This window comes from Chelonia mydas, chromosome 3 (assembly GCF_015237465.2).
Source record: "Chelonia mydas isolate rCheMyd1 chromosome 3, rCheMyd1.pri.v2, whole genome shotgun sequence".
In the NCBI taxonomy this organism is placed as follows: Eukaryota; Metazoa; Chordata; order Testudines; family Cheloniidae; genus Chelonia; species Chelonia mydas.
Window position 1 is genome coordinate 171,546,022 of NC_057851.1, and position 25,263 is coordinate 171,571,284.

Sequence of the window (25,263 nt, forward strand, 5' to 3'; positions counted from 1 at the left end):
CTATTATATCCCTCAAAAAAAAGGGGTGTAACAGCAAAGTACCTTTTCCAGTAGACTCTCAGTTTCCTCCTCAATGTTAATCCCGGTTTGGGGGGAGCGTCCACCCAACATCTTCCCTCAGTGTCTATATCTTTCCTGCCTCCATAGTGAGGGCTACTACACTGAAGGGGGAGCAGCAGGAGCCTGAGGTAGCCTTACTAGGCTGCTTCCTATCCTACTAGCAGCCCTGTTGCTAGGAGATCACTGTTCTGTGCTTTGACTGATCATTTGTGATCTTATCAACTCTCAGGCCTAGTGTGGGATGATGTCCACAGCCACCCCTCCTCCAGTTATGCTGAAGGAGATGGCTGTCAGCAAATCCCTGGAAGGACAATGCAGGACAGCGAATAGGCAAACACATCCAAGCTGCCACCCCTCATCCTCTGGAAGCGAAGCCGTCAGTTGATATCCAATTTCAGTTGACAGGGGCCATTGTGATGTCACTCACATCATAAACCCCTAACAAGAGGCTGGCTTTGGAAACATGCAGTGCCATTACACTTCTATGAAACACAGTTGTACTTAGCTTTTTAGTTTATTCCATTGCCATCTGTTCATGACACCCTGTATATACACCGCCTGCTCTCCTTTTATATATCTTGACTCCTCAGCTGAGTTGCCTGTTTCCATCTCACGGATTTTTGCTAGCTTTCTTTCTAAGCAACGCATCTTTTCAGGCAGCTCTGCATAGCTAGTTCTCTTTCATGGTCCTGAGAGCGCCTTTTTGTACCTCACTTTTAAATATTAGGAAAATGTATCCATGCTTACCAGCAAATGTCCTTTATTCAAGTAATAAGGTCCACACATCTATTACAATGGGGTACTTCAGCCTGCTTGACAGCTGGGGGTGGAACCAGGTCAGTCAGCCACCACCTCCTTCAGATTTCAAGGCCAGAAGGGTCTATCGTGATCATATAGTCTGGCCTCCTGTATAACATGGGCTACAGATAGGGTTGGCAACTTTTGACTCACAAAACTGAACATCCTTGCCCTGTCCCTTCTCTGAGGCCCCTCCCCCACTTACTCCATCCCCCGTCCCTTGTTGCTTGCTCTCCCCACCCTCACTCACTCGCTCCTTTTCATTGGGTTAGGGGTGGAGGTGGGTGAGGGCTCTGGTATGGAGCCAGGGATGAGGGATTTGGGGTGGAGGGGGCTCCAGGCTAGGGGGGTTGGAGTGCAGAAGGCGGCTCTAGGCTAGGATGGATAGGTTGGGAGGGGGATCAGGGCTGGGGCAGGGGTGTGGGAGGGAGAGAGGAGTGCAGGCTCCAGGCACAGTCAGACAGCTCTGCACACTGCCCTGTGTGCATGTGCCACCCTCACAGCTCCCATTGGCTGTGGTTCTCAGCCAATGGGAGCTGCAGAGCAGCACTTGGGGTCCAGGCAGTATGCAGAGTCCCCTGGCTGCTCCTAAACCTAGGAGCCAGAGGAGGGTCACGCCACTGCTTCCAGGAGTTGTGTGGAGCCAGGTCCCAGCTGGGTGGGTTCCCTGAGTGCCTGGGGGGTGCTTAATAGGCTGCTGCATGGTTGCCTAGTTTACAGGGAATTTAGACACCTAGTGCTGTCCTGGGCTTGGGCTAACTCCCATGTAGATATACCATGATGGAGATAATACATTAGACAGAGGTCCTAAAATTTGATAACTGCCAACACCCCTGCAAGGTAGGGAAGTACTATTATTCCCATTTTATGATGGGAAATTGAGACAGAGATTAAGGCCAGGATGCTCAAAAGGTATTTATGCCCTTAGCTCATTGAAATGTTAAATACTGAGGATCTGTATCACACTAAGGTGTATCACACTAAAAGTAGGAACACCCTGTGTATTAAGAAAGTCCTACAGGTTTTTAAGCATGCTGCTTCAGTTAGTCAATCAGTACCCTCAATAATTTAGTTCCTTGCCTTGTTTCAAGCTCTTTCAGGATATGTATACACTTTTTACACAACAGCCATTCATGGGTAAACTAAAAGCATGTAAATTACATTGGTTTTAGGTAATCATTTCACCTGCTAATGTTACACAAATCCAAGGCGTGGAACGGAAAGGAACAACATCAAGTGCCTTTTTTCAAGACTATGTGGCAGGAGGAGAGCACAGAAAGCCACATCCACCTGCCTAGATGATGGTGTAAGTACTGAGCGAATGGGGCCCTCAGCTATTACTCCTACCCCTCTGGGATGAGAGCCCCTCTGCCATTACTGCTGTTCCAAGTGGAAGATGTGATGCAGTTGAGAGTAGAGCTACATGGTGCCTTCAGTGTTGTGGTACATGTAGGGTTCAGGGTTCCATTAAATTAGTCCTTATCCAAGTGAAATGACTGTGTCCTGCTTACTTGTAACATCTCAACTTTGCTAATGGCTACAATCCACAATCATGGCCAATCTGTAGAACAGGACTTCTCTTAATCTAAGGCCAGATATTTCAAAAAGTTACTAAGTCTAAATCTTAACCCTAAAGTATTTACAAGCACATGTGCTCTGGAGTTTCCTTTTGATAAAATTACTAGTCTCAATATCTTGAGTATTGACAAAGTCCCATCAGTCGCAAGGAAAGCAAACAATTTTAATTAGGTCAACTACAGAGTCATCCATATGACAGCAGAAAGGCTTCAGATGGTGGGCAGGGAGTCAGACCATAGCAACCTGTTTTATTAAAGTTTCAGCCTTCCAGACAAAATATTGAAGAAAGTCACAGAACTACCTGGAATAGTTTCTCCAAATTTAGGATTAACATGATAAAAATGGTCACTTTCCCCAAGACACTAGTTCTCAGCATTCTTTACAAGTCATTTTAACAAATATCTAATCCACTCAGCATGCAGATCATGATTTACTTGTAGAGGTTATTAATCTCATTGTAGAGTTGTCAGTCTAATACCATAAATAATACAAGGATACACAAACAATATGGGTAAATTGAAATTTTTTTTTATTGGAAAACAAATATACAACTTGGAATGGATTTGAGGCAAACTGTGCCATAAGCAGATTCTTTTGAAAATAAGTGGCTAAACAAAGTTTAAAAAGCATAGTAACAGGAGAAAATGTTTTTTCCGGTACAGGACCAGTAGTACAAAAAATAGTGTACGAGTACCTGGATAATACACCCGTTTTGCAATAGTGCAACTTTTAAGTTTCATATTGTTAACTATCAATAGTCCACGCAGAGTTAAGGCTCCACATTTCAACATGCTAAGTTTCCTAAAGAAAGCTACTTTAAACAGGCATAACCCAGATGTTCCCTCATTTGATCAACTCCAACTAACTTTAGATGTGCAGAAGGGCTTAAATATCCAGAGTAAGCCACATGCAACATTTGTTACTTTGATCAATTTTCCAAAAAATTATCAGAACAATGACAGTAAGATAAAGGGAGAAAAACATGGAGGAATGGAATTCTAATTACTATACATGCATATTCTTTTGACAGTAAGGGAAAAACCTTTTACAGATAAGTTACAAACAGAGAAGGCAAATAAACAATTTTGTACAAGAAATTTAACACATTCTGTACAATCTCTTCACTTTGCTGTCATCATTTGTACAAACTCTGCAAAGGAAAAGAAAGTTGTATTAGTATCTTACAAACTAAGTTCTTATGCAATTAGACTACAGGCTCTCAGAACAGAAAGGAATCCCCCCCTACACCAGTGGTTCCCAAAATGGGGTTTGTGAACCCCTGGGGGTTCATGAAATGTTGCAGGGGATTCTTGGGAAAAAATTCCCTAATGGCAGACTGAGCTGTTCATCAGGACCCTGGGCCGTACAGGGCCAGCAGCCTGGAGCCTTCCAAGAGCTAAGCAGATCAAAAGCAAGCAAATCTATCACACTGATGAGATTTAAACTTCAAGACTTCTTATATGAAATAGAAAGGGAGATGGATATTTTTTCCTGGTTTTAAAATTAAATAGGATGCTAGTGTTTATAAAACATGAAGAATAGTTTAAGCTTTGTTGTAATGTGCATTGTTTGCCTAACTGTTCAAGACCTGAATGCTTGTGTAGGAGGAACTCTGAGTTGGCTTCTTAAATACCTTGATGCTGTTTCACATAGATCTGATACTCCTAATGAATGTCTGAGATGTCTCTTGCAGGAAGGTGTTTGAAGTTAGGCTATCTTCTCCAGCACTCTATTCCAGGAGAACCCTGTGACCTGCATATCAGCATATCATTTGCTGCAGTTTTAGTTCTAAACTTACTGGGGGTTGGCTTGTCCCACTAAACATACGGACATTTGTGGTATTGAGTCCCACAGCGTTTTGGGGCCTTATCTTACACCTCATACCACAGTTAGGATATATTTCTAGCAGACCTCTAGAAGGCCATAATTAAGTCTTCAGAAGGTTTCTATGACAGATCTTTAGCAAATGCTTAGCAGCTGCAGATATTTGTCTGCTTTGAAGATACTTCCACTCTGTACAATACTATTGCCCTTTGTTTTACTATTTTACCCAACCAGCTTTGATTATTGGGCAAAGGCCGCTTTACCAGTCACTTTCATAGGAGACGGATTGTTAACTGCCATGAAATACAAAATTGAAATAACTAGTTTATTGTGTTTGCACAGAAGAGGCTGCAATATGGACCAATGAAGCAGTTGACAGTTTAGGGGTGACTCGATAACAGTCTAAATATTTACATCAAGAACCCATTAACTATTTTGTTTACCAATACAGCAAAGATATAACACTATCCAATGGCTGAAAGTTGAAGCTAGAGAAATTCATACTGTGCATTTTTGACAGTGAGGGTAATTAACCATTGGAACAAATTCACCAAGGGTCTCGATGGAGAATCCATCACTGAATTTTTAAATCCAGACTGACTGCTTTTCCTAAAAATATGCTCTAGGAATTATTTTGAGGAATTTCTATGACATGTGTTACACAGGTCAGAATACACCACCACAATAGTCCCTCCTGACCTCAGAATCTATGAATCTTGGTCTCACTGACCTAGGGATGAGCATGCTGATGGGATGGAGTTTGAGGGCAACTGGCATGCTCTTGGGTATTGACTAGCCACTGAGAAGCACACGGAGAAGGAGCCACAAAGACTGCTGGAAGAAAGGGGACCTGCTCTCCCAAATGAGCAGCACACTTCTCTTTTGTTAGGGGAGGGAAGAATGGCAGGAGAGGTGGAACAGGATATCAGTTCCTAATTGCATGTGCTTTCTTCATACTCTGGTCTAATTTCTCTGCTTCAACTTCAAGGGAGGGGACTAGCCATTCATAAGGGGGAAGAAAAGGAAAGAAACCCAATTACTAAAATAGAGCTCTCAGGGTCTAGATTTTATGTATATAGTGAAACATGATTTATTTGGTCCTGGCCATCAGAGTGTGCTTAATGTTAGCTGCCCTCTAAAAATTTGCCTTTTTGCTTCAGAAAAAGTGGAACCTTTTCTGTGAAAAACAGTCTCAGATGTAGAGAGAGTACAAGGACTAGTGCTAGACTTTGTCAAAATGGAAATAACTGGCTATATATAGGATTGATAGTTGCTTGTTTCTGTAACTCTGTACACTAATTGCTAGAAGTCTAAATGGTTGTTTGCTTACCCTCTTTTACTGCAATATAAATTGCAGTAGCAACTTTGGACCCATTAACAGCATGTCTATAACAACTTAAATGGCTTCTCACTCCAAAGCCAAAGCTTAAGATATACAGAAAGGTGTGTAATCTTAGCTGACTAGAAATATTAAGGACTGTTACAACTGAAGGATTTGATTCTTTTTTAGGTGTCCATAAAGACTCCCTTGGTTGCCCTAGAGTTGAGCTAGAAATTATCTGTGGACATGAGATCAACTAGGGTCCTTACAATATGTATAATTCCAAAGGATAAAGTGAAATCCTAACACTATGCAGCTTCATTCCAAACAATAGTAACCCTTTGGCACTATGAACACATGATCAAGCACTCAAATTTAAAATTTTCATGGATTTAACAAGTAAAGAGTCTTGGGATACCAGTGAGCAAGGAACACAAACCTGGTATAAGTAGGTCACTGCTGTACTATTTCACATGAAATGCTTTATATATATAATTTGTTAAGTCTAGAGTTCTTTAGAGTACAGGGTTTAAGGAATTTTCTCCTCAAATTGAAGACATTTAACTAACTTTGCAGGTGTAAGAATTCAGATTTAACTCTTGACTAAAGACTTCAATGGACTAGATTTCCTAGTATGGTTTTCAGATGAATAGCTTTAAATTGGGGCAGAGCTAAATACAATATGTGTACAATCACCAGTTAAACTCACCTCACTTGGTACAACATTATACTGGAGGGAGCTACTGGTTCTGGTTGAGTTAGTTTTGGGAAGGATTTTGAGACACTGCATTAGTCACCTGAATTTAACAGGTCTTTATAATGGTTCTACTGCCATCCTTCATCTCTAGAAGTAAAAGCAGCAATAAACTGGTATCTATAATTGGGAGCCAAAGAATCACTTATGCAAGTATTTGAGGAGCTGGAGTGATTTAAATTGTACCAAATATATACAGTTAAGTACCCTTCTCCATAAAAATCCCTACATTGAGGAGATATTTCCTACATAAACATAAATTCTTGTAATCTGGTGTAGATGAATGAAGCTTGACTTCAGCTGAATACTTCAGGTCATCTTTATCCACCAAGTAGCTCCTCAGATCAGAAAACAAGAATGCATTGTTTCTAGTGAAATTTACCTTCATAGTTTACTTGACCATCACCATCAATGTCTGCTTCCCTAATCATCTCATCAACTTCTTCATCTGTTAGCTTCTCTCCAAGATTTGTCATCACATGGCGAAGTTCTGCAGCACTAATATAACCATTTCCATCCTAAAGAAACAAGTTTAAACTGTTTAAAGAGAATTTCAATGTGAACCAAATAATCTCTGAAATTACTCTACATATAGTACTTCCATTCTAGAGAAGCTCCTACTTCTTGTCTAGAAGAGTCGCTAATTGCTCTCTCCATCACATCACCACTTCCAGAGGGGAAGTGACCATGTCAGATTTGTTTTCAGTAGTACCTCAGTAATTCATAAGTAAAAGCCAAAAAATTAACTGTACAACTAACTTAACATGCATATCATATCAGCTATAACATTCAAGAAAATCTAACTGGTCTGGTTTGATGTTTCCTCTATAAACAATTATGTACAAGCAGTAAGTTGTTGCTGTTCTCAACCCTACTTTGATATTGTACATTCATAAGTATAAGGAACAAGCCATTGTTTGAATTTAAGCAGTTTTTAGTGCATCTGAATATATCTAAAAAAAATCCATGGAGTTGCAGCCAAAGTGTTTCGTACTGCTGAGAGCCTGTAAATTTATGGAAGCTAGGATATAATTTGCAGCTTAGAACAAGTATGTGGACCATTTAGATAGGCACCCGAGTGCCTTACTGAAGTATCTCCTGAAATTTGTCTACTGCGTGACACTCCTGAAAGGGATCTCCCCATGTACATTAAGTGTTGTAACATGCCTCCCAATGAAGTTTATTAAGATTTCACAATCATCCCAAATAGGAGTAATTTCCCATTGACTAGCACCTAAAATATGTCCAGGCCTTCTATTTGTTACATGAGAGGATCATCCAAAGTCCAACAATAGTGGCAATTGGTAGTGACTAGGTATGATCTTACTACTGTATATAGAATTTCTAGACTAGTCATTTGGGATTTAGTAGTAAGAGTTATTTGGAAGCTGTTTTATTCAATCCCTCAACTAACTTGCAAACCTTATACGATACTTTAGTACCTTATCGAACACACGGAATGCTTCTCTAATTTCTTCTTCACTGTCTGTATCTTTCATTTTTCTTGCCATCATTGTCAGAAATTCTGGAAAGTCAATTGTGCCATTGCCTGCAATAGAATTAATTCTATTATTAGTAACACATTTAAGAAGTTTAAAATTCAACAAATTGCTTCTTAGAAAGCTTACCATCAGCATCTACTTCGTTGATCATATCCTGTAACTCAGCTTCTGTGGGGTTTTGGCCAAGTGACCTCATCACTGTCCCCAATTCCTTTGTTGTTATAGTACCATCACCATCCTTGTCAAATAGCGAAAAGGCTTCTTTGAATTCTGTTTGACAAGACAAGAGATTATTAAAACCAACTTAATTTGAAATGACTAATCAAAAAAGTCAAGATGTATCACCTGTGATCAATTACAAACACTTATGGTTTCCTGTTTTAGATTAGGCAGGTTATTAGTTATTTCAGGCACTGAATTTAGTTTTCTAGAATACTGAATCTAGAGCCCTTGCTTTGAGGAAAATTACTCGAGGGCATTCTGTGCCAAAAAATTAAATCCTGCAAATTTTTTAAAATAAATGTGGCTGCTCCACCATGGCATTGGGGAGCACAGGGACACAGACTCAGCAGCGACGCTGCACCCAACACTGACACAGCCCAAGGACCAGGCCTGCCTCAGAAACACCCCAGGGCTCTGCCCCTCCATGCGAGGTGCAGGCAGGCTCAGTCTGGCAGGGTCCAAGTGTGGAGGGATCCAGGAGTGGGTTGATAAGGTTCTGTGTGAAGCAATCTGGGTGCAGGCAGCTCGGTGGGGGAATCCAGGTGCGGGGCAATCTGGCTGCACAGGGGCTTGTTGGGGGGTTCTGGGTGCAATGTTTATGGGATGCTGCAGGGGGTCCAGGTGAAGATGGTTTGGGCTCAGTGGGGATCCACGTGCAGGTGGCTCATTGGTGTGGTCCAGGTATAGGGGGAATGGGGCGATTCTGGGTCCAGCAGGGTGAGGCTCTTTGGGAGGGTCTGGGTATGAGGGGGTCTGGATGCACAAGCATTGGGTGGATGGGGGAGCAGCTCCCCGTACAGTGATCTCTCTACAGCTGAGGAGTGATGTGTGCAGGGAGGGGCAGGGGCTACAGAGTTTCCTAAGGGAGAAATCTGGGGATGGGTCTGACCCAGACGCTGTGCAGGGGAAGAGGAAGTCCCATCGTCCTCAGCCCAGCCAGGACTAGAAGCTGAACCCGGAACAGGGTAGAAGCCACCAGCTGGGTCTTCCCCAGTCCTGCCCTCTGCCCCAGTCATTTACCTCTCTGGCTGCCCTGGGCACGCAAAACATACTGCTGGGGAGGGTCATGACCCTGCTCTTGTGGCTTCCCCATCAGAAAGTCATTTTTCTGCGGGGAAGCAAAGAAATCTGCAGGGGACAAAATTCTGCATATGTGCAGATTTCCCCCAGGAGTAGAAATCTCCCAGCAAAGTCTTTGGGTCTACCAGGCTTACCTACAGAACAATTCAATTAAAGTTTGAAGTAGAGCATAGTAAGTCTGAGAAAAGCTCTTAAATATTTGCTGGAGTGAATTTCAACTAGAACTGGAAACCTTAAATGTAACTAAATCCTTCCATTCATAAAAGTGGAAGGCCATCTGTCAGTACCTAGTGAGCATTCTCCCTAACTGAAGGAGGGGTTTAAGAAATGTGCCTATTTTTCTAATATGAAAGGGTTAGCCACAGATTAAAGTTTAGTATTAAAACTAGTAGCAGTGAAAATTAAACAGTTTCTATGGAAATGAGTAAGTTTTCCAAATTTGTTTGATTAGCCCTAGCATTAGTGTATTCTATACTCCATCTTAGCCAATTTCTGGATGGCTCTACTTTAAAATTCTCTACTTCTGCTGATCTAAAGGAAGCATGCTTGAAGTGAATAAACCCTATCAAGTCCACTTGTGGAGGTTTAACTGGTAAGTCCTGTTACACAAGATACTCAGAAGCAGTAGGTTCAAGCCATCTCTTATGATGAGAAGCCAGAGGAGCCTCTGGTACTTATGCCTAATTCAAAAACAAGTCACTTGAGTTTTAACTCAAATGTAAACCAATGAATTATAAAAATGAAAAATGCATCATGATGCAATCACAAAAGGAAGATGGCCACCTAAATCAGGACATTCTTGTTAAATATTTCAGCATTTGACTTTGGTCAAATAGATGGTCAACTCACATTATTTGACCCACTTGCCAAACAACCAAGCAAGGCCATGTTTAAGACTTTGACCATCAGCACCATAAGTCACTAAACCACAGGAATGATTTGAAAATAGAGTAGACAGGAACAAAAGATTGACACTTCATTAGCAGCCTTTTCATATACTACTGTACAAAAGTGCTAGTGATGTTTCATCTACATTATTGAAGTAGGCAGTTACAGCTATTTCAGCTACAATATCCTAGACAAAAGTAGCCTTTGAACAGCAACCTTTCATCCTTAAGTGAAAAAAATTCAGAAGTATTTGGCTCTTGTACACTTGTAGAATAGTTACAGCTCAATTTCTGAGTGCTTAGTTGCACTTTACTCTTCACTAGAAATATTAATCAATCCACTCAGGTGGTTAAGTGCAATTGCGAGTATTTCCAGGAGGTATTAATTTGCTCCAGTTCTAGCACTGCTCAAAGTAAGCCTTCAGAGCCCTAAAAAGTTGTAATTAAGGATCAGTTTAGAGACAAATGCCTCTCTGCTACCTGAAAGCACTCCCGAACACCAAGTACATTCCCCAAGGAAGATTAGTACAAGAAACACTGTTTGGCTGTACAAGCCAGTAATGAAGCTGTTGGAGTCCATACCAAAGACCATCTGCCTTTGGCAACAGGCACCCGATTTAAACTTAAGTGAAGTTTTACTACTAAATTCACATTTTCTTTGCATGAAGCTGGTTTGAGCCTTAATGACTAAATTATGAAAATTCTGCCAGCTAAGCATAAGGCAGGCCACCTCCCCAAGAGGCGGTAGCTAGGTCAACAGATAAGTTCTCCCAGCCAAGCAAGTGCTGTCCACACCAGGTGTTAGGTCAGTTTAACAGCATCATCCAGGGGTGTGGATTTTTCCTCTAAGTTTCTCAACAGGAAGTATTCCAAGAGACAGTTTTCGCTTATACACACCCATCTGCAGTAGTCACAGTAAGTTGTGTTGTCAACTACTTAGATGACTTTGGGCTAGTCTATTATTAGACTATAAAGCACTGCTGCAGCTTAATGTGGCTTGTGTGGTTGCAGCAGAGCACTTGGAGAGAGCGAGAGAGCGCGCTCTCCCAGAGCTCTTAAAAAACCAAACCACCTGCACAGGGGGTATAGCTACCAGTGTGGCTTCCACCGCTGGTGTACTGTCTACAATGGTGCTTTACAGCACTGAAGCTGTGCTCAGGAGTGTGTTTTTTCACACCCCATGAGCGAGAAAGTTGCAGCGCTGTAAATTGCCAGTGTAGACAAGCCCTAAGACTAAGACTCATACACTGCATGCTGAGAACTACTGCCTTGGGATATTCAACTGGGGTACATGTACACAAAGATCTTCCAGAGGGTTCATCAAATCATCTAGGTATTTTCCTAGTTTTACAACAGGCTACATAAAAAGCACTAGCAAAGTCAATACAAACTAAAATTTCATACAATTTGTTTATATACTGCTCTATATAGTATACACTGAAATGGAAGTACAATATTTATATTCCAATTTTATAATATGATAAAAATGAGAAAGCAGCCATTTTTAAGGTAATAGTATGACTACACATTTATGTCCGATTTTGTAAGCAAGTCACTTAAGTGAGGTGAAACTTGGGTACACAAGACAAATCAGACTCCTGAAAGGGGCACAGTAGTCTGGAAACGTTGAAAGTCACTGTCCCAAGGCACTTTTGTTAAAATGTGAATTAAACATACTTTTACTGAAGTGAGCAGTCATATGTTAACAGAAAATGATCAGTAGTGCACTATAACAGGGTTTCTCAACTTTTTCTTTGAGCCCCCCCTCCCCCCCCCATTATAAAAACCTCAACAGCCCAGCTGTGCTGCACCAACTCCCACCTCCACTACAGCAGTGATAAAGTCTAGGAAATAGGACCCTGAACATGTGTAAAAGCCTGTGGATCAATGGTGGGAATAATGATAAGTACGAAAATGTTTGAAGCCAGTGTAATCTCTATAGAGCAAAGGTATAAAACAGCACTGTAAGCGTAAGTGGGCAACTACATTCTGTACCAGCTGTAGTTTCCAAATGGTCTTTAGGAATAGCCTCAAGTAAAGCACATTACAATAGGTCAATTTGGAGATCACAAAGCCATGGCTAACTGTGACAAGAGCTGCATCACAGAGAGAAGACAGACTCCTGGCCAGGTCTCATACATGAACACACATTCTTGGCCAATACAGCTACCTGGACTTCTGGAGGCACCTGTGGACCTCACATCTAGCCCTTGTGGCTGTGTAGACAGTTTCAAAATGTGACCCCAGTGCATCCTAAAGCATCAAAAAGCAGAAGGCAAATAAAAATACCAAACCTATTTTTACATAATCATTATTTTTGCTACCACTTTCTCAGTCTTCCCCCAAAACAGAGTAGGCTTGGCAAGCTGATCAATTGACCAGTCAAATATTCCAGCAAGAATGCCCTGATGTAGGTTGTGCCTATGCTTTGGATGGCACCATGATGCAGTCTAAGTGTCCTGATCACTCCTTTCACTACACACTAATGACATCTGTTGAAAAACGATGAACCAACTGAAAGTTAAGTATCTTGATTTTTCTAATAGATTTGAACCAAACATTGCATGTGGGCCTGGCATACAAATACACAATGCACATGGCCATTTACAAAGCACATTAACAAGTTAAGACAGTCCCTGCCCTGAAGGTCTTGCAATTTAAGCTAACTAGATAAACATACAGACGTTAACTCAGAAGGGAGTGGAAAGGGTTTACAACCACAAAGGACCTATCTACACTTAAAACGCTATAGTGCTTCAGTGTACACCAGAGGACCTCCAACTGTGAGATGCGCCCCTCTAGGCAGGTACGTAGGAACATTCGGGGGATTGCGGCAGACCAAACCTGGCAAAGGAGCACCACCCAGCCCTGCCCCACCCATAGCTTTGCTCCAGCCCCGCCCCAACTTCCGGGTCCATGCCTGACCCTGTCCCAGCTTTGGTACAGCTCTGCACTTGGCCAGTGGCCCGGCTGCCAGTCCCCACCGTGGCCTGCCCACAGCTCCGTCACCCCCAGCCGCCGGCCCCAACTCTGGCCCCTAGCCACCTTACCCTGTGCCCTACCCCAGCCTGCTCCTGATCCTGGCCCCGAAGTGGGGAAAAGGGGACATGACCCTCAAAAGTTTGGAGGCCACTGGTGTAGACATGACCTATGTCAGCAGGAGTGGTTCTCCCATTGAGGTAGGTAGCGCACCCGAGAGGCTGTAGGTAGGTCGATGGAAGAATTTTTTGTTGCACTAGTGCTGTCTACATAGGGACTTATCAATGTCACTTAAGGGTGTGGATTTCAGACCACTGAGCGATATACCTGGGTCAATCTAATTTTCAGTGCAGACCAACCTTAAGCCTCCTCCCCAACACAGAGAAAAGATGCACAGCCATCAAGCTGCTTGAAGAGCTGCCCAACTTCCTACCTAGCATACAAGCATTTAAAAATGACTATAGTGTTATGAGTTTTATTTTCATTTAATTTTTCTTTTGTAACTTCAGTCCTGAACATTCATATTTAAATACTAACCTAACACTGCTAAAGAATGAACTCATTTAAGAGCTTCACTTCATTGTGTTCATTTTCTATGCTAAAGGAACTCAGTTAAGCCTAATTACAAATAAGTTACTTAAGTACAAGGCTATGGCTAAGCCTATTGCAGACCATAAAGTCTTGCTCTGTTACTATTCTAGGATATTGTTAGCGATTTAAACTTTGATCATTTGACAATGTTTGACCCATGGTGGATAAAAATCTTTTTTTAAAAAAATCGGACTTTTGCTAAAATGCTTTGAGGAAAAACTTATCTAAAGATAGTTTTAATTAAGATACATTATAGCTCAACGATCTCATCATGGAATAAGGATGATAAATTCTAATTCTATAGAATGAGACAATATATTCATGTAATGTTTAAGTTTTGTAAATAAGTTCCAATAGTTCATGGATTAGGGACCCAATCTTATGGGGTTCCACAGGCTTCTCTTTACATTATTTAGGTTAATCTTTCTAGCTACCCAATGGGACTCAGTGCTCAGTCTAGAACAGGGGTGGGCAAACTACAGCCCACAGGCTGACTCTGGCCCCTCAGGGCTTTGGATTGGGCCTGCAGGATTGCCACCCCTGTAGCACTGTGGGCCCCGCTCTGGGAAGCGGCTGGCACCACGTCCCTGTGACCCGGAGGGGGGAGCTTCGGGGGAGGTACCCACAGACAAGTGCAGCACACAGAGCCCTCTGTGCCCCCCCCGGGGGCTGCAGGGACATGGTGCCAGCCGCTTTCCAGAGTGCACTCCAACCACCTGCCCTAAATTCATGGCCCTGCAAGCAATTTCCCCACCCAGATGTGGCCCTCAGGCCAAAAAGTCTGCCCATCCTGGTCTAGAAGATACCATCAGAGATGCTTAGTTTTGCAGTTTGAGAACTGTGGATGTGTCTCCAGAGGGAACATGCTTGTTAACAGCAAAAATGTTTTCAAATAATTAAATAAAGAGAGGTGAGAAATAAGACCTCAACTCTATTGTGCCTCTGCAAATTTGAGTACACAGTCAATCCCTTACCACTCTCTAAAAGTGCAAAGTTTCAGAAAGTTCAATGAACAGAAGATTATTGGGGCGGAATAGATCTGGACAAGAATAAGTCTGGAGATAAATGTGAGAAGCGAGGGACATATGCTTGTTTTGTTAAATTATGTTTGCTGTTGAAGAAAAAAAAAACCCAGGATACTTAATATTTTAGTTAAAGAAAACAACTTAAATGTCTGTCTCATGATGTTCTCCTCCTAATACAGGATGGCAAGAAAATCCTCTAAATATTAATGATTAACCTGTTGAATTGGAGATAGTTCACCTCTCAGTGACTTCATAAATATCTGCTTCAATTACCTTTGGTAAATGAAATAACCAAACAATCATTCATTTTCTGATATAGCTGTAAAACTAATCTGAGAAGTTTTCAAAATAAATCACTGTTTAAAAATGTATATAGTGTGTACCTTCTAAAAATGAAACCTACATCTTGGAGTTGTGAAGAATATGTATTAAGGTTATAACAACCAACAAAAATGCACTTTTATGTAGAAAACCATGATTAAATGGAGTCTTCCCAACTAGTGTTTTAAATCAAATCCACCCTGGTTTGACCAATATTTGACAAGTCAACTGTCCAATTATTTTTGGACAGTCAAATACTCAATTAAGGGAAAGTAGCAAGTTAGTTTATTGTTAGGACAGCTTCCTGAGCCAATTCCTAATCATCTCAGACATACTAGTACCCTGTCCTCCTACTGGACAAGGTAGCGGTCGTCTCCACTAATGGACCCACACACTGATCCACAAGGTATTCAGGTGCCTGATTCCTAGTTTTAGGCTCCATAAGCCTCCCACCAAAACTGTAGGTGTCTAAACTGACTAAGTTCTTGGGGTCAGGGTTCCCTAGGGGATCTATGTTTGACTGTGCATGTGCACTGCTGCCTCTCTAGGTGCCCAGAGGACTAGCTCCTGTGCAAGCCCCAGAGATTCAGTTGCCTAAGTTGCATGTGGGGCCTAAGTAGGCATGCTCAGAGGCTGCCCACTGGAGCAGGTACCATTCAAAATCTATGCATAGGAAAAGGCACCACCTCCACACTTTCTGCCTGAGGGGGTAATTGAATCTGGTCTCCCACATATCAGGTCAATGTTCTAACTACTGGCCTAAAAGAAGGTGGGCACTGCTACCACCTCCCCTGGTGGAGGTGGTGAGTTAAGACACCTACTTCCCTTTTATCTTCCTTGGCAAAGAGCTGCCTTCTGCAAATTGCAGCCCAAATTTAGATGACTATCTCCAAGAGAAGGATAGGGCTTAGAATATGTCCCACTCATCATCATCTACCATTGGATGGCTTAGGCATCTCTCCACCTACTTTGCTGGCTTTTAACTCCTGTTCAAAGGCACCTCTCTCTCCCCATTCATTGTAGAGGGAAGCCTAGGCATCTGAAACTCAGGCTTTGTGGACCTCAGTGTTGTTTTCTTGATTTTCTAGGGGTTGTAACTCCTAAGTCCCTTTGTCGATCTGGTCCCCAGTATCTCCTTCCCAGATTGGGTCAGCCAAGAAAGATAGCTCCTACTCAGATGTGGCATGCTAGATAGGTAGACCAACTATTTCCAGAAATTAGTTAAGTTTGTTCCCAGAGTTTCTGCCACTATTCTTGTTGACCTCTTCCAGCTAATAGTCCAATCCACATATCATCCATGAAGCAGAAAGGTAACTTGTAGTACCAAGCAGTAACTTCAGCATAAATTAAGACCACATGGCTCCACCAAGCTGTCAAAACTCTGACTAGTTATACCTACTGTGACTTCAAGTGCTTTAATAAAGCCAATAACTTTTCTAAACAGCCATGAAAAAGTTTCAAGCTTTCTCTATATCACTGTGAGACCTAACCTCTGCCACTAAGGCTATGTCTACACAGGCAATTGAATGACAAAACTTGTGTCTTTCAGAGGTGTTGACCTTCCCCTCCCCCAAAAGGCAAAAGTTTTGCTGTGACAAGTGCCAGCGTGAACAGCACATTGTTAGCAGGAGTGCTCTCCTGCTGACAAAGTAAATGCCGGGGGGGGGTTTGGGTTAGAAATTTTTTTGTCAGCAGGAGAGACGACAAATAGTGGCTACACTGCATGACTTTTAGTGGAATGGCTGTAGTGACACAGCCATGTCACTAAAAGCTGTGTAGTGTAGACATGACCTAACTCTTCAGAAGCCTTCCTCCATCTACATATCACAGGGACTTCAGGATTAAATGTGGGCATCACTATCAAGTTATTGTTGAATCAAGAGGGGTCAACTGGACTGTCTCAGCACAATCTTCCAATGTGAAATCCAAGTCTCAATACTAGTATTTTTGGGTCTCAAGCCACCTGGTATAATACCAGTTGTCCTAGTCTAACATAGATGAAGACATTTGTTGAATAAGCTGCCACTTCCTTCACTTGTCTGAGAAGTGAAGGTTTGAAGAACCCACGCCCCCATTGCCATCTCAGATGCACTGAAGTACGTTTACTACACAATGCAGTTACTAGTTGTATGCCACATATTCAGAGTGCATCCCAGATATAAAGTTTTGGGAAATAAAATTGAAGTGTCAGAACCACAATTTCAATCCAGTTTTTATTCCCAGGCTGTGCATTATCTTCCTGAGAAGATCTCCATCAAATTTTACTCTCAAGATTTAACAGTGTGCTTAGACAGCCACACTTATGTACAGATAAATTTCTCCATTTGGCTAGAGAATCTGCACTGGGTCTTCCACAAGTGTCTTTTCTTGCATCAAGTACATTTTTAAATGCTGTACTGTCATGGAAATACCAGTAACACCATTATTTCCCCCATATTACTGACTGCAAAAGAGCTGTCAAACAAAAAACCCACTAAAAGTGTACTCTCAGACAAATGTGAATTTTCAAGATGAAACTAGACAGATCAAATGATGGAAAGATCCTAAACACCTCTAGATCCATTTCTTTTTCTCTTAGTGCACCAATAGAAGCTTATCACTGACATGCATGCATAATCAAACCTGGCAGACAAAGTGATGTAAACTAAACGGATTATGTACATGTTTTACATGCATTACAGAATCAGTAACTTGACATGTCTGACTGGCATAACAGAACCTTAGACATGAACATGTTAAAGCCATAATTGACCTATTTTTCAAACTCTCTACTCCAATACATAGATCTCAAGCGGAGCTGTTTTTTCACTTTTAGACTTCAAAGCCATCAGGCAGTCGGCTGTCCAATCAAATCAACACAGGGCTGTCAACATTTGCATTATCCCTGAAACAGGGTCAGATATTGACCTTTCTGTGTCCTCGCAGAGGTCACCAGTACAAAGACTACTACAGCCTGTAAGAGGACAACTGAAGCCTTAAATTAAGCAACCAGTAGATATGATAAGTTTTGTTTGACAGACTCTTTAGCAATAAAACCCTTAGAAAGTTGAAAGATGTAAGCAGCTATCTATAAAGCCCTGAGGCTGAATTTGATTGATCTTACTGCCATGGTACCTATTTTACAAGCATTAGATAAAACTTTAGACTTTGATTTCTGAAGTCCATAAGTCAGTTTAACTTCCAAAAATTAGCAAGAGTTTTCAGACTTCAGCATAAATACACAATACAGTCCCACTGCTCTTCAGTCTCAGAACTGTGCTCAAAACAAATGCTGAGAGGATACCTAAAGGTTTGAGAATATAAACTGTGCTAGGAAAAGGGTTACTTGCATCTAAAATTTAATTTTTCTGAATATGAAATTAATGCTTAGGAGCAATCTTAAACATGGGTAACAGTGATTTGTTTATACTTAGGACTCAAGACTAGACTTCAATGTTTATTTTGAACATAAGCATCTTTACATTTAATTCTAATACCATGTAAATATACTTTTAATAGCAGGAAAGTACTTCAAAATTTAACAGTATTTGCTGAAACAGTATGCCCTATTCAAACTCAACCATTAACAAGATCTGCATTCTGTATAGCTAGATAACCCAATATAGTAATAGATGAAGACTAAGTAAAGTCCGAGTTAGTTCATCTTCTGCAAAACCAGCAATAATCATGAAAGCCACCTGCAACCCGATCCACAAGCAAGTAGTGAATGTTTATCTCAGGATGTGGGGGAGTTTAATCCCTGGACCGTACTTTTGAAATTCTTAGACCCACACTCACTTCAAGAGTAACAGCATTAAGCAAGAAGTCTCCACACATAACTCCTGCTTTTTGCGTATAGTGTAGCTTCCCCAGCTAAAATATTATGCAAAAGAAGTTAAAATATTAGTTCTTATGCTATCTTGAATTTGCAAATGAGCAACAAGGCAGCAAGACCTGCTAAGCAATTATTAGTAATAAGTAGAATTCTCAGAGTTCATGAGATCTTATATTTGATGTTACAATAAGCACCGACAAAGCTTGGTTACACAAAATAGGCACCTTTCAAGATGAACAATAACTAGTGCTTTACTTTTAGAGATGTACATACCTTCACTGACACTGAAGTAAACATTTTACAAAATCATTAATGTTAAAAGGAAGAGTTAGTAAATACAGAGCCAAAGTAATATTTAAAGCTTTATAACAGTTAAGGAATATGGTGCTCTAAATCATTATATTGAGGCTATCACAAAATAGGCCCAATTTAACAATGCAAAGTAGGACTGAAAGAACAGGCTTCCCCATAATAACAAATAAATATTATGGGGTCTGAACTGTTTTCAAGGAGAGAATTATTATTCAGAATCTCAAAATTAGACAAACTGATTTGTATCCAATGTTATCTGAAAGGAAAGCCAAGTCTAAGTTTCACTTGCAAACTAAAGATGGCAACTTCTTGTTTGTATTTTCTATATTTAGAGACAGGGATGCTTGAACAATTTGTATAGTGAGGATGCTGAGAGCCACTGAACCAAACTGTAAGCCCTATATATAGTGGAAACCACTTCAAGCCAGGGGGTGTGGCAGCACCCTAGTTCCAGCACCTGTTTAGACATTTAACTTACTCATTATGACTTGCCACATGAACTAAGATCAAATCAATTCAGTGAAACTTCAAGTGTACGGGTTTTTGTTTTTTTTTTGTTAGTATAGCATCTCAAAACTCACCTGCAATCTGCTCTTCTGTCAGTTGATCAGCCTATAATAGAAAAAATAATGTTATATTCCAGCAAGAATACTTATTTGCAAAAGCATATTCACTTGTGAATCTCTGTTCATTCTTAGGTATCTGAGCCTCAGTGCATTTCAATGTTCCAGCTTAGTCCTAAAGCTACAGGAGCGGATTCAAAAAATAGTCTGTTAAATTACAATACACATCTTGACTACAGCAGGACTAGTCACTATTTTATTTCCTAGGTTGTTAAAATACCAGCTAGTAATGACCAAATACTGAACAGGGCTGAATATAGAGCAGTTAACCTAGGTAAGAGCATACATCCAATTACTAGACTCCTGAGCCATCGAGTCCCCTCTAAACAGTGTTTAGAGGTATATCAGTATTATCAACAGTGAAGACATAGGAATTTAGTCTATAAATTTAATATGTAAGGTCTGTCCATTGTTCTCTTCCAAGTTCCATGCTAGGTTCAGATGCAGACTAATGTATATTTTGAAGAGACTAGAAAAGCCATCACTAAAATAAAATGTTTCCTAAAACAAATGATCTTCATGTGTCTGTTGAAAGCTTCCTATATGAAAGGCTGGTGATCAAATAACCAGCTTGTACTGAAAGTTACTAGTGATATTTGTATCCAAAATGGTTACAAGATTTTTTATCTTACAAGTTTGATTAAAACAGTCTTAAATTTTGTATTTTAATACCTTTTGACTTTTGTCTTAGGCACCTGAATCTATCCTGCATTACAGCCTGTACAACTCTGCACCACTATTAGTTTAAAGTTGCACACCTATAAACCTTCAATTAGTTTTAGTGTTGGGGCCTTACAGTTTTCCAGCAACAAGGACAGTGTTAAAGCCAATTTCAAGTAAGTTCCCCTTTTGACAGAAAGCAATGGTATGAGGAGTTTAGTAAGAGTCTTTAATTTTCAAAAATAGGTGACCTTTAAATAAGCTTCAGACATTATCAGCATTCAGCTGAGGTCATCCTGTTCCAACTTTAAGGAGTATTTCTAGAAATTTACCCATTAAAATTCCATTGACAGAAGATTAACCTAATAATCTGCAGCTACTCTAAACACTTACTTTTGTGGCAGGCTTGCAGTGTTCATCCCACACGTAAGTGGGAAAAATTAGAGGGAATTGTTATATGCACCATCACCTTCATACTGGTACACGTAACATAATTCATGTGGTGGGGGTGGGGCTGAGGAGTTCAGAGTTTAGGAGGGGGCTCCGGGCTGGGGTACGGGCTCTAGGGTACAGCTGGGGATGAGAGGTTTGAGGTGCAGGAGGGTGCTCTGGGGCTATGGAGAGAGGACTCCCGCAGCAGCAACTGGGCTGCGAGGGGAGGATTCCTCTCTGGGGCTGCGGCCACAGGATAGGCGCCCCTCCCCTGGCAGGTCCGGGCCACAGCTAGGTCCAGGCCTGGCCACCCCAGCTGCAGCAGGTTGAGTTAGGTTCAGTTGGGGCCAGGGGAGGGGAGCTCCTCCCCCAGCAGGTCACCAGGCGGGTTCTTTAGAGATGTACATACCTTCGCTGACACTAAAATTAACATTACTGTTCTTTTAAACATTTTACAAAATTACTAAATACTGAGCCAAAGTAATATTTAAAGCTTTATAACAATTAAGGAATATGGTTCTCTAAATCATTATACTGAGGCTGTCACAAAATAGGCCCAATTTAACAATGCAAAGAAGGCTGCTGTGTGGCCCACCCAACTTACAGGGAACTTAGCAGGCTTCTGTAAAAATTTGAGATTTCAGCACTGATTCTCTTCTCCCAATTTTTATTGTGACCACTCATTTAGTGAAGCTGATCAAGCTAGTCTTTCAAGGCTAGTCTTAAAACTAAGAAATGGGAGGACTACTGCATGACATTAGAGTTCAATGTTGCCATTATTCTCAAACTCATTTCACTTATGAGAAATAAGATCTTTGTCCAGGGAATCATCTACTCCATCTATTGCTGGAAAAGGAATGAATAGGTAATTTACAGAAAGAAAAATGGGGAACAGTTTCATGTATTCAAATTTTTATTTTGAAGAGTGACATTTGTGGAAACAGGGGTTACCGAATTTGAATATTCCATTTAATTATTATTAATGAATTTGCCCAGCACTTCAGGAAAATTGGGCTATGATACAGATTTAAGAGACGTGGCCTACAAAGTAAATGGACGATGCAGTAATGACCACAGAAAAAAATATCAAAAATAGCTGTTCATTGCATCCATTAAGTCACCTGTGACCCATCCCACAGCACTGAATTAAGTCACACTACCTCAGTTTGGCAGAGTAACAGACATGTCCACTATTTTATAAGCTTCTCTAGCTACAGATGCAAAAAGCTATACAGACTTAACATCAGGTCCAGTTTTTTTAAACAAAAAGTGTATTAGACAAAATTTGGACAGAATCAGGCAGTCATCCAATTCTTACATGGCATACTTTCAAACACTGCTGCATATTGTAGTGCCAGTCAAGTTTATAGAAAACATCCTTGCAAAATTAGAGCTGTCTGCCTTTAGAGTGTCATTCAAAGCTCATACTACAAACAAGCAATACCTTCCCAGTTACTTTTATAGCTCAAACAGACTGGAGCAGACGTACCACAGTTCTGTTAGAGGATTTATACCCATTAAACACTCCACAAACAAGTTAAGTAGTGAGCATGTCACTCACTAGTAAACAACAACAAGTCAGTACCTGGGAGTTTCTAAATCCTATATATTGTTCACAAATCCAGCTCATTTGTTGAGCGTTCCCCTGTTCCCTAATTTAAAGATTCCCAAGTACTTCCTACCTCTGAAAGTGACCCATGCAAATCATCCAATAGATCACTAGCCAGAACATTTATCCTGCTTGTGGCAGTACTTGAAGTGGACAGAAGTTTTGGAATAAGAGGGAGACGGTCTATTGAAGCCTCAGATGTATAGTCACAGAAAGTAAAACAAAAAGAGCAACAGAATTGCATTGTGGGTGGGATAGGACTGAACAAACATCTGTGGAAGAACCCAGCTCTGCAGGCACTGCTGCAATAGAGCAACTGAAGGTGAAGTCAGCAAGTCTGCTGCTATATGTCCCCACAAGCCATTCCAGCCAATACAGCTGAGAGGCATATAGCAGAGGTTATGCCTTCAGTTCTGAAGCTGTAGTAGCAGCTACAGAAATAGGACACTACCACAGTTGCCTTAGAAAACTTCCCAGTGCTCATACTATGCACTGAGGCTCATATATAAAGACTTTAGATTACTCACACCTTGCTTCAGGAACACCTGTTTACCCATCGGATGCATCCGATGAAGTGAGCTGTAGCTCACGAAAGCTCATGCTCAAATAAACTGGTTAGTCTCTAAGGTGCCACAAGTACTCCTTTTCTTTTTACGAATACAGACTAACACGGCTGTTACTCTGAAACCTGTTTACCCATCAGTTTGTTCTGAAGGTATAATCTGACCAGCGTGGTCAAGGATAGTTTCCTACCCCCCACTGGTAACTGGAAAGCCTTCTCCACCTGACTTTTCTTCTAAAATATCATCTTTTAAAGAATATAATTGCTTAAGTTGATCTGTATGACAAGGGGATGATTTTTTGTTTGCAATCAAAAACCTCCAACTTTTCAAATATATTTCAACACTCCCTGAAATATGTTGTTTCCTTAAAGTTTTGTTCCAAATTTACAAGCTAGATTGCGGTATCAAATTAAATCTTTTCTGTTAGGTTGCTGAACTGCAGCTCTAATATTGAGTGCCTATCTGTGGTCAGGTGATTAAAACAGCAACTAGAGAGCTTAAAGCAAAGACCTACAGTACTAGTTATACAGTGCAACTCCTGAACAGTGTATGCACCCTCTAGAGGTACAACTGTGTACTAGTTAAGTCAAACCTTTTGACTATTCCTATCAATAGCTACACAAGAGGACTAGCCATCCTGTGCAGACTTCAACAGTTCTAAGCTAGTTCCACAGCAGGCAGTGGAGGAGCCAAATCAGAAACAAAAGTTAAAGAAGCCACAGAAACAGATGCAATTGTATTCCAGAACCTAGAATTTAGGTGAAACACCTGTTAACTATAACCAGTGCTGACACAGTTATGCTGCTAGGATGCACAAAATCAGCAACAAGATAGCTGGATTGGTATATAATTACATATATGTTGTCACAACTTGAGTTGTGGGCAAAGCATTATGCACAGTCTAGTACATTCAATTTGAATAATCATCATTCTCCAGTTTAACCAAGTCTGGTCTGCTGGTATTGACCACAGCCATATTGAAGATGCCACCATGTCCCCTGGTCACACCCATCTCTATATTAAGAACTTGCTTGGCTCTTGCAAGCTAATCCAGTTTTGGTTTCGTAGGAAAAACAGACTAACAAGACAACGTAAGCATTAAATTCTTTCGTTGCTATATTGAGAACCTATTTCTGATATACAGTATTTGTTTTGGTATTTGTCCAGCTCATCTAGAGTAGTGGCATAATCTGGAGTCTTGTTAAACTGGCATCTTTCCCCACCAAAAGGGGATACTACAGTTACATTTTAGCCAGCACCCTATTTTAGGGGACTGGCTTAAAAATCAAACTGATACTCTGAAAACAGCTACTGAAATAAAAAGGACTCCTTTGCACTGTAAATCTAAACTTCCCTTTAATGGGACGGGCAGTAATAGGCACTTACTAGTATTGCTTTTTCTTACTGGGCAAAGTACTTCTCTCTGGACGCATCAGAAGAGCTACTCACTCGCTCCAGGAGCTGGTCCGGAACACTCGACGCGAACAGATCCGGCGGGACTCGTCTGCTCGGGAGACGAGCAAACCCGCGGCCGCCGAGAGGAGCGTCCGGGTGGAGGCCGGCACCGAAACGCAGTGAAAACCCTTCGCCACAATAAGAAAGCTCCCGGCGCGAGGGCTGCCAGGCGAGCCCGCCCCGGAGCCCTGCGCCAGCCTGGGGACAGATGGGGCGGGGAGGCAGCCCCTCCCCAGCGCCGCGGCAAGCCGCAGGGCTCCGCGGTGTGTTGCCAGTGCTCGGGGACGGCTCCCCGCAAGTCCGGCCGGACAAGCTCCAGGGGCGCGAGATGCGGCTAGTGCCGCCGCTGCCGGCTCCCCACAGGGGCCTCTTTCCACGAGAAACCGTTATTTGTCCCCCCTCCCCGCCCCCAAGCATCATGGCGCTCACAGCCAACTGACCGGACAGTTTGAATTTTGAATCGGCGCCGGCGCCACTCGCTCCGGGCGGGAAGGTCGGACCGCGCGCGCGAGTCGCCTCCTCCCCACAGACCCCAGCGCTGCCCCGCCGCCCCCTTTCTCCACTCCCGCCCCACTCGCCGCAGCCCCGCTTCTCCCCCGCGGACCGGGACCCGGAGCTAGCCCGAGGGGACCCGCAGTCCACCCCACCCCCACGCACTCACCATGGTGGCTCGGCCTGGCGCTGGGGGGTGTTCGAGCTCAAAACGCTGTAGCTAACCACTCGCTACCTATCCACTCCGCGGCTCGCCTCACAGTCACACTGAGCCCAACCCGCTGCCCAGCAGTGCCTCATAAACCTCCTCACGCCCCTCCAAGATCACTCCGCGCCCCCACCCCCGTCGCTGGAGTAGGAA

The 25,263-nt window shown here is 41.9% G+C and overlaps 1 protein-coding gene across 1 annotated transcript; it reads right to left on the bottom strand.

Annotated features, from left to right (window-relative positions):
• Nucleotides 1-2,948: 2,948 nt before the first annotated feature.
• On the bottom strand, nt 2,949-25,230 carry CALM2 (calmodulin 2). The gene is made up of 6 exons (XM_007072401.4): nt 25,072-25,230; nt 19,650-19,680; nt 7,964-8,107; nt 7,778-7,884; nt 6,718-6,853; nt 2,949-3,586 (listed from the first exon to the last, which is right to left on the bottom strand). The coding sequence occupies exons 1-6, from the start codon at nt 25,072-25,074 to the stop codon at nt 3,558-3,560; spliced, it is 450 nt and encodes a 149-aa protein (XP_007072463.1). The 5' UTR covers nt 25,075-25,230; the 3' UTR covers nt 2,949-3,557.
• Between the last annotated feature and the right edge of the window lie 33 nt (nt 25,231-25,263).

Bases quoted from the DNA above. Each gene is read 5' to 3' on its own strand.
- CALM2 (XM_007072401.4), bottom strand. The intron at 8,108-19,649 runs GTGAGTTTTGAG...CTTGTCAAACAG, and splicing joins GACAGAAGAGCAGATTGCAG to AATTCAAAGAAGCCTTTTCG. The intron at 3,587-6,717 runs GTAAATTTCACT...TTTCCTTTGCAG, and splicing joins TGGTCAAGTAAACTATGAAG to AGTTTGTACAAATGATGACA.